This window comes from Telopea speciosissima, chromosome 4 (assembly GCF_018873765.1).
Source record: "Telopea speciosissima isolate NSW1024214 ecotype Mountain lineage chromosome 4, Tspe_v1, whole genome shotgun sequence".
Taxonomy (NCBI): Eukaryota; Viridiplantae; Streptophyta; class Magnoliopsida; order Proteales; family Proteaceae; genus Telopea; species Telopea speciosissima.
Window position 1 is genome coordinate 46,183,033 of NC_057919.1, and position 10,235 is coordinate 46,193,267.

General features: G+C 46.3%; 1 protein-coding gene across 1 annotated transcript; it reads left to right on the forward strand.

The window, feature by feature from the left end:
- The first annotated feature begins 8,742 nt into the window (after nucleotides 1-8,742).
- LOC122659344 lies at nucleotides 8,743-9,168 on the forward strand. The gene has a single exon (XM_043854465.1). The coding sequence runs from the start codon at nucleotides 8,743-8,745 to the stop codon at nucleotides 9,166-9,168; it is 426 nt and encodes a 141-aa protein (XP_043710400.1).
- Nucleotides 9,169-10,235: the final 1,067 nt, after the last annotated feature.

The window sequence follows — 10,235 nt, forward strand, 5'->3', positions numbered from 1 at the left end:
GCATTTTGTGCATGGAGGATTGAGGACGAAAACCTCATGTTTGGACCAAACTCCCTTGACTGTTCTGCTCTTGCGAGCAAAATTTTTTTAGGTATAGGTCGGCTGGTTCAATAAAGGTGATCGATCGGTGACTAAAATGATCTCTCTAATCAATCGACTGGAGGTCTGTGTGGTCGACCAGTAGGTATCAACTAGTAGGGGCAAATTTTAGGATTTTTAATGAATGAAATGCATGGCTTCATTATCCCTTTTGGTCAGTCCTACATACTAAAAAAATGGATTTATAAATGTAGTCTCATTTCTCTTGTAAGACCCTTGGAAGATTGACTATAATTAGACATTTTGGGAATGCAATTTTTGGTAAGAAAGCATTGTTAATTGATAATTATCATGTTAGGATGTATATATACATGTACTTAAATTGTTGATGATGTTATATGATAAAGAAACCTATGAAATAATGATGCATTTCTAAATGCTTAAACGACGAATGATTATGGATGGTTATGCTATTGATAAATGATAACCTATTAAGGTATACGAAACGATATATGAACGAATGTGTTAATTGATGAATGAGTGACATGAATGATGCACCATGGATGAAATGATCTAGCAACAAGGACTGAAATGATGAAAGATGGTAAAAGAAATGTCAAAAGCCAATATGCAAACATGTGAGGTATACCAAGCCTTGTGCCAATCGACGGAAGCCACTACGGTCATATCAACTGAAGGTATACCGAAAATAAGGAATGCTAAGGCTAAAGACTGAACTGAAATGATGAATGATAAAGAAGAGTGAATGAACAAATGAATGAAATGACAAAGAACATGTTAAAGAAGGATTTACAGTTTTAATGAATTATGATCATGCCTATGAAAGAGACTGAAATCTTATATGACATAAGTTATGTTAGCAAGAACTGTATCTATAAAAAAATAAGAGAGAATGAAATGAAATAAGAAACATGTGCCGACAAGCACAATGCCAAATACAATCTGAATGCTCAAGGGGTGCTTGAGAAGAAAGACGTTGAGGCTAATGGACTAAATATTAAATGAGTCAAATGAACCAGAATGATAAAGATGAATGTTATACGACTGATTTATTTTATACAATAGATTGACAGATTTATGAATTATAAGGAATGCATTCATACCTATGAGTAGAGACTGAATCTTTATATATGTTATGTATTGTGAGCATGATTGACAAAGTTAATCTTACTAGGATTTAGCTCATTCTTTGATTGATTATCATTTTACAGATGAGACTAAAGAAGACAAGGGTAAGGGTGTTACCATTGTCGAAAGGACTGATGAATGATGGATCCGATGATGATCTTTTTTGGAGTCTTATACTTTCTTGTATATAGAACTCATGGATGGTTAATATTCTTTTCAGATGAGGGTTTTGTACCCAAGGTTGATGTAAATATTTTTAAAGTTTTGTTCCTCTCTTTAGAGAGTGAGGTGATGTAAATTGTAGAGCCATTAGTACCATGTTTTAAGTTTTAGATGTCTTCTGCTTTAGCTTTTAAATGGTTTTAATCTCTATCGATATTTATTGAATCTATGTTTAGATTGGATGTTTTCCTGTGCGGTCCCAGTAGGGCATTGGTGTCATGGGCCCCACCTGGCCCAAGGATTGGGGTCATTACAGAAACTGTGTTAGAATTTGAGTGATAATCTTGACCAGAAGTAGTAGATTGACAATCATTAGATGTTGTAGAAAGATTGGTCTACCTTGAGAAATAGTAGTTCCACCACCATACTAGGAAGTCCTCCATAGTTGAGGGTTGGAATGAACCGGAAAAGGGCCAGTTGATTGAGAAGAGTACCATTCTGGATCTCACCTGGTTTGTTTATGGTTCGGAGATCAATGGAACCCTAAAGCATCTAAAAAATAACAGGAGTAGGGAATAGCCTATCATAGGAAGAATTGACGGGCACTATGGATTATAAGGCTCCACCCCACACATATTATTTTCTTGATGGTTGTAGGTAAACGCCAAAGTGTAGGTCACGGAAAACTAAAAAGGAAGCCCAAAGATCTACATTGGCTAAAGGTTCATGTAAGACAGAAGTGAGACAGATAGGAATGCTTGAAAGAGTATGGAAAGGGGTGAAGAGGTTATTAGAATGGTGAGCAGGAACTCAGAAAAAGAAAAAGAAACAATCAGACATAGGGCAAATAATCGGACTTCTAATAAACTTAAGACCAGCAATTGGATAATTGGATAATCTCTTCCACATGGAGGAGGGCTAAATTTTGAGAAATAAGCATGCAACCATAGTTGAAGTACCCAAAAGGGGCCTCTTCCATTGGTATAGTTTAACCGAACTAACTCATTGCAGCCATGATAGAGAGAGGACAAGACAAAAGAAGCAAGGTCGATCGGCCTTTCATCAACCAGAGCATTGACAAGTCCAAGGTAGGCCTTGGTAGTTGGTAATCTTATCGGCTCGGGGTGCATACTAGAGACCGACAAACCCAAGTCAACAAAAAGGCTATGTACTCTTGATGCTCAACATCCCCCTCTATTTTCAAAAATGTCTCAAATACGAATAGCTTGACCGTTTGGAAAAGTCCAAACCCCACTCTTCACGGGATCCAACATAGGTCCCATTGAACCCTTCACCTACAGGCTTGAATCCTAAGAGGACAGTTAAATCGAAAAGAGTAGGACTCATCATTCCAGAGCTGAAGTAGAAGGAATTAGTGGAACGAGACTAAAACTACAGGCACCTATGAGAAGATTGGTATTATAGGAAATAAAAATGGTAGACACATGGATGGCATTGTAGATGCCAAGCTGCTTCTTTAACTGCAGACATCCTATTCACCCAAGTTTCCCATTCATTGAAACAAGACGACCAATGCCGAGTGAATACCTTGAGCTTTCTCTTTGGAAAGAAATGGGTTCCATCTCAAAAAGGGAGAGAAGTTCATCAAAATTAACTGAAAAATTTGGAATGGGAGTAGAAGGTCTGTGAAGATTTGGGCCTAAAGGAAAGTGGAAATAATTGGGAACAAGTACCTCAATATTGACAGTGTCCTAAAGCAAGTCACGCTGATAAACCTAAAATTACACAAAACCAATCGTGAGCCACCATGTGTCTTGGCACTAGAAGGAAGACTACTCTAGCCCGGCCACTTCAGGTACTCCACGCTGGCCCCAAAGGAGAAGGACCAACAAAGTCACTCAAGGTTCAAGACCAAGTACTACACGCAAGCCACTAGCATCATCGCCAAGATATACTTCACCTCACCACTTAACGGGTACCATCTACAAAAGGTACAATCTCAGATGGACTCATGCACCAAGGATCTTATCCAACATACAAGGGTGCATGGATGTCTATCTACCGAGAACATCTTCCCTACTGGGACTCTACCTCCCATGGGGGAGCAACTGACTAAGTGATAAATCCTACTAACGAGGAACACCTATCTACTATGAGGACTACTCGTTACCAACTGGGACTCTCCACACCGCCATACTTCACTATAAATTCCGAGGTACTCTACCCTATTAACCCATCTTGAATTCTAATTATTCATTTGCTCAGAGAGATCTAACTTAGGCATCGGAGAGTCCTAAGCCAGAACCACACCGGTTCTCCCTTGTTACTGAGATCATTTTACAGGTTACGACACCCGAAGGACCCATTGGCGGTTTCTTGACACAACAGATTGGTGCCGTCTGTGGGAACGATGCTAGCCAACGTATCTACTAGCTCGCTTCATCAACAATTCAATGGCACCACGGGGTAAGAAGGCCACGCCCTCTACAAATGTTGCAAGGGAGAGGAACGGGTCACCTCCACCAGAGAGTTCTCGGTGGAGGGCCAATAATCAGGAACTCCTAGAGATGGAGAACCCGAAGAATGAGCACGTCGATGTAGTCAGTCTCAATAACGAAGTAGCCGTGGAGGCAGTACCTGACCCCAACACGCCAGCAACTGTAGATCAGATTAATGACTTGCAGCGACAAATCCTTCAGGACCAAAGACTCTTTTGAGATTATTTGAGGCAGCAGGCGACGTCCCGCAGCAGGAGGGCGTTGCCACCACCAAGGACAGAGCCAATCCCTCGACAAGAGTAAAACCCTAGGAGGTCATCCCCTGGGGGTGAAAGATCGGAGAGATCCGTAAGGCGTGCAAGTCCAACTCACTAGCAAGGAGATCCTTCGCATCATCCCAGGAGAACAACGGATCTGCCAATCCGATCAAAATGTGGGATGTCAGTGACACACAGGTCGGTGGTACCTAGTCCGGATGGTTCGATCAGAAGGTCACTATTCCAAGGGCGATTAGGAGGAAGTCGCACACCAAGGCGAAGTCAGACCTATCATGAAGAAAGTCCCTCACCATCGCGTCAAGGCTCATCACGTCGTGACCACTGGCCATCATGTCAAAACTCAAAGTGGGAGGGAACATCAAGGAGGGGTCGAAAGCGGGTTTGCAGTGAACGTGCAACCAAGCGTAATGGACAGTCACGTGAGGATTTAGATAAAAGACTCCAAAAATTGGATGAGAAGTTAGAAGGGCTGAAGAAACAGACGAAGGGTGAAACACACTCGGTACTAGGCCAACACCCATTCTCGACAGAGATCATGGCAGCATCACTCCCCTCCTGGTTCAGGCTACCCACCTTCGAACTCCACAGTGGTACCACAGACCCTAATGATCACATCAACTACTTCAATGGGATGATGACCCTGTACGGGAGATTGGACATGGTCTCCTGCCGAGCATTCCTGGCATCCCTCAAAGGTGCAGCCACTTCATGGTTTTCAAGGCTCCGACCTAGATTGATAAATTTGTTCGCAGAACTCTGCAAGTAATTTTTCACCCACTTCCAGAGCAGCGTCAAGCAGAAGAAGACCATGGTCAATTTGTTAAATGTGGTATAGAACCCCGGGGAGTCCCTCAGAGAATATATGACTAGGTTCACGAAGGAGTCCCTAGAGGTCTGAGACCGACATGACCAGACCTAGCATGTAGCCTTGGCTGGGGGCATCAGGGACCTAGACTTGATCAAGGACCTGGCATGACATGAGACCAAGACAATGAAGGAACTACTGGAGCGGTGCAACGAATTCGCCAATATGGCCAAGCTACTGCAGGCTCGAAAGAAAGTGATCGAGGCCAAGCCTCATGAGAACAAGAGATCGGCTCCAGATGATCATATAGAAAGCAAGACATTGAGGACCGAGCATTGATAGGAGAAGGGTGACCGCCAGTCAGAAAGGATGGACCGTCGCCCAGAGAGGAATGATCGAGCAAGCAGCCCTGAATTCACACCCCTAAATATCACCAGGTCCCAAATCCTCATGCAGATTCAAGACCATGACCTACTCCAGTGGCCACGATCTATGCTAGCGGGACCTGAGAAGCGCAGCCCCAACAAATACTGTCTCTTCCACAAGGATATTGGACATGACACAGAAGATTGTATCCAACTGAAGAGGAAGATAGAGCAACTAGTGAAGGTGGGGAGCTTGAACAAGTATGTGAAGGGAGGACGAGAGGGTCGTTCAGGCCAAGGAGGCAGAGGCCGTGACCGTGAAAGAGAAGAGCCGCAACGCGAAGAAAGAAGAACAGATCGGGATAGGGAGACAGACAGCCCGGAGGGAAGGAAAGATGGAGCAGAATCAAGCGGTACCAAAGGATCCCCCATCCTCACCATACTGGGAGGACCTGGGCAGGAGTCTACGAGAAAGGCCAAAGCCCATGCTAAGTTCGTGGGAGTAGCAAAAAAACCAAACAAAGAAGCCAAGACTGAGACAGTAATCTCCTTCTTGGACACAGACCTGGAAGGATTGAGCTTGCCACATGAGGATGTCCTAGTGGTACAGGTAGAGATAGCCAATCGAGCCGTGCATAGGATGCTGGTAGATACTGGGGCATCCGTGGAGGTGCTCTAACTAGAAGCTTACAGGCTGTTTGGGTTCGGCGATGACCAGCTCAAATCAGAGCTAACCTATCTCCACGGGTTCTTGAGCGCTACCGTCTCTATCAGAGGGACAATGGAACTGCCCGTCACCTTCGGAGAGTACCCTCGGCAGACCAAAATCATGATAAACTTCATGTTAGTAAAGTCCGTGGTATCCTTCAACGACCTTCTAGGACGACCATCCCTAATGACACTTAAGGGAATCATATCACCCATCCACCTGAAGATGAACTTCCCAACAGAGAATGGGGTGGGCGAGATCAGTGGAGACCAAAAGAAAGCCAGGGAGTGCTATGCGACGTTCGTCAAGAAAAATAATGGTAATACCCGAGAGATGGCACTGTGTGTAGAGAACCTCATCAGTAACCAGAGAGATGAATTGACAGAGCGAAGAGGAAAGCCGATGGAGGACCTCATCCCATATCCGCTTAGCAAGGACGATCCCTCCAGGGTAGTGCAGGTTGGGTGACTGTTGAGCAAGGAACAGAAGGACAAGCTTGGGCGACACCTCCAGGGGAACGCAGATGTCTTTGTGTGGTCGGCCTCCGATATGTCAGGCATACCCTGACGCATAGCCGAGCATAGATTGCACATGGATCCAACCAAGAAGCCAGTGCAATAGATGCAGTAAAACTTGGCCCTAGACCGACAGGCTGCCATCAAAGAAGAGGTCTAGAAGTTGAGCCGTTCAGGGTTCATCAGAGAGGAGAAGTTCCCAACATGGCTTGCGAATGTGGCCATGGTGCCAAAACCTAATGGAAAGTGGAGGATGTGTGTCGACTACACCGATCTAAATAAGGAGTGTCCAAAGGATGAATACCCACTGCCAAGGATCGACCTATGGATCGATGCGATCGCTGGCCATGAGATGTTGACCTTCATGGATGCCTATTCCGGATACAACCAGATCCTTATGAATGAGGAAGATGAGTCCTATACAGCATTTCGAATAGACAAGGAGAACTACTGCTACCGCGTCATGCCGTTCGGGCTACAGAACGCGGGAGCAACCTACCAGAGGATAGTCAACAAAATGTTCGAAGAACAAATCGGGCACAACGTAGAGGTGTACATAGACGACATGCTCGTGAAAAGCATCCAGGCCGAACAGTACCTGATCGACCTGGAGGAAGTGTTCGACGTACTGAGGAAGAACCAGATGAGGCTGAACCCCGCAAAGTGCGCCTTCGACGTGATATCAGGAAAGTTCCTGGGCTTCATGGTCTCAGTACGTGGAATAGAGGCTAATCCATCAAAGATCAAGGCCATTCAAGAGATGTCGCTGCCCCGAATGGTCAGGGAGGTATAGAGACTAAATGGGAAGACCGCGACCCTATGAAGGTTCGTGTCGCGAGTTGGGGACAAGTGCCTACCATTCTTTAAGACATTAAAGAACCTCCGAAAGCCTAAAGTCTTCACATGGACGGAGGAGTGCCAAAGAGCATTCAAGGAACTGAAGAGGTACCCAGAGAGTCCACCACTGCTTGAATGGCCAGAGCCTAACGAAGAGTTGCAACTCCACTTGGTCGTCACCCTAGTTGCGGTAAGCGCGGTGCTACTAAAGGAAGAAGGTAAACTGCAAAGACCTATCTACGCACGACATCAAGTTCCAACCTCAGACGGCCATCAAAGGTCAGGCCCTAGCGGACTTTGTAGCCAAGTGCACCCTATCAGAGGTTGAGCTAGAAGTGGAGGAACCTGAGGAGCATGACCGAGGGTCATGGGAGATGTTCATGGATGGTTCGAGTAATGCGGCAAGGAGTGGGGCTGGCTTCATACTCACCAGCCCCGAAGGTTTTTGAATTCAGTACGCCATCTGATTCACCTTTCAGGCCTCCAACAATGAGGCAGAGTACGAGGCACTACTAGCTGGACTCCGAGTGGCCAAAGCCATCTAGGTCACTCACCTACCCATCCGAAGCGATTCTCAGCTCGTAGTAAATCAAGTGAATGGGGAGTATGAGGCGAAAGATGAGCGCATGGCAGCATACTTAGCACGTGCTCGAGAGATGATCATGGAGTTCACAAAGTTCGAGATGGTTTGAGTACCGAGGGTCGAGAATGCCACAGCAGACGCCCTGTCCAAGCTAGCAAACGATGAGCTCTAAAATTTGGCCAGTGCCATGTACGTCGAAATACTGCATGAGCCAACGTACCAGGAGAAACAAGTCAATGAGATTAAAGAGGGACCAAGCTGGATGGACCCCATAGTCAATTACCTGTAGAATGATGTACTACCAGAAGACAAGGTCGAGGCCAGAAAGATAAGGATGCAGGCATCATAGTACACTGTCATTGACAGGGTACTATACAAGAAAGTGGTTACCGCACCATTGCTCAGGTGCCTAGGACCCAAGGGAGCCAAGTACGCCCTGATAGAGATCCACGAGGGAATATGCGGAAGCCACATAGGGGGCAAGCACTAGCCTATAAAGTCCTTCGCCAGGGATTCTATTGGCCACGGATGCAGGAAGAGGCCGTAGCATATGCCAAAACTTGCGAACAATGTTAGTTGTTCGCCCCAGCACCTCATCAATCGGCCACAAAGTTGACCTCCATCCTCAACCCCATACCGTTCGCCATGTGGGGGATGGACATCCTAGGTGACTTCACAGTAGCGTCTGGAAACAGAAAGTACCAAGTGGTCGCCATCGACTACTTCACCAAATGGGTCGAGGCTAAGCCACTGGTAAAGATAACAGAGAACGAGATGGAAAAGTTTGTTCTCGACGAGGTAATCTACAGGTTTGGGGTAGCAAGAATCATCATCACGGACAATGGGAAGCAATTCAACAATCCAAACTTCAAGGCTTTTTGCCAATCCTACAACATTGGCCTATTGGCCTATCTCTGTGGCTTACCCACAGGCTAATGGTCAGGTGGAAGTGACCAACAGAACACTGCTAGAGGGAGTCAAGAAAAGGTTACAGGGAGCCAAAGGTAAGTGGGTCGAAGAGCTTCCTAGTGTCCTATGGGCATACCGAACAACAGTAAGGAAGCCCACAGGGGAGAGCCCATTCCAACTGGCATATGGTACCGAGGCCTTGGCACCAGTGGAAGTCCTAGCCATGTCCCATAGAATCTTGCACTTCAACGAACGCACATATGATGATGGGCTCCAGGCAAACTTAGATTTCTTAGACGAGGTTTACGAGAAGGCACTGCTTAGGAACGTGGCATACCAGCAGCGAACGGCCAAGTAATACAATGCAAGGAGTTAAGGAGAGGCTCTTCCACCAGGGAGATCTAGTTCTAAGGAGGGCTCGAGCATCACAACCCAAGAAGGAAAGAAAGTTGTCTGCAAACTGGGAAGGACCCTACATAATTTCAAAGCAGATACGGCCAGGGACCTACCGCTTGAAAACTTCGGGGGGCAAGAAGATAGATCGAGCTTGGAACTCAGAGCACCTGAAGAAATACTATCAATAGAAGTAGCAGTATTTACGGCTTTCAGCCATAGTAATTCGCATTACAGTAGCAGTCTGTTTTCAAGGATTATTTGAAAATTTTAAAGTTTTGAAGTAATATTAAGAATTTGTTCCGGGCTACATTTGTCTACCTCTTGGTCACCGGTCGAGCACTGTCAAGCACCAAGGCCCGTTGGCCACGAGGCATAAGGCCACCAAGGTCTGATGACCACTGAGCCGTAAGGCTACCAAGGTCTAATGACCACGAGGCGAATACCACCAAGGTCTAATGACCACGAGGTAAATGCCACCAAGGTCTAATGACCACGAGGTGAATGCCACCAAGGTCTGATGACCACTGAGGCGCAAGGCCACCAAGGTTTAATGACCACGAGGCGAATGCCACCAAGGTCTGATGACCACCGAGGCGTAAGGCCACTAAGGTCTGATGACCACGAGGGAATGCCACCAAGGTCTAATGACCATGAGGCGTAAGGCCACTAAGGTCTGATGACCACGAGGCGAATGCCACCAAGGTCTGATGACCATGAGGCGAAAGGCCACCAAGGTCTAATGACCACAAGGCGAACGCCACCGAGGTCTATTGAACACAAGGCAAAAGGCCACCGAGGTCTAATGACCACGAGGTGAAAGGTCACCAAGGTCTAATGACCATGAGGCAAATGCCACCAAGGTCTGATGACCACCGAGGCGTAAGGCCACCAAGGTTTGATGACCACGAAGCGAATGCCACCAAGATCTGATGACCATAAGGCGAAAGGCCACTAAGGTCTAATGACCACGAGGCGAAGGCCACCGAGGTCTATTGACCACGAGGTGAAAGACCACCGAGGTCTATTGAT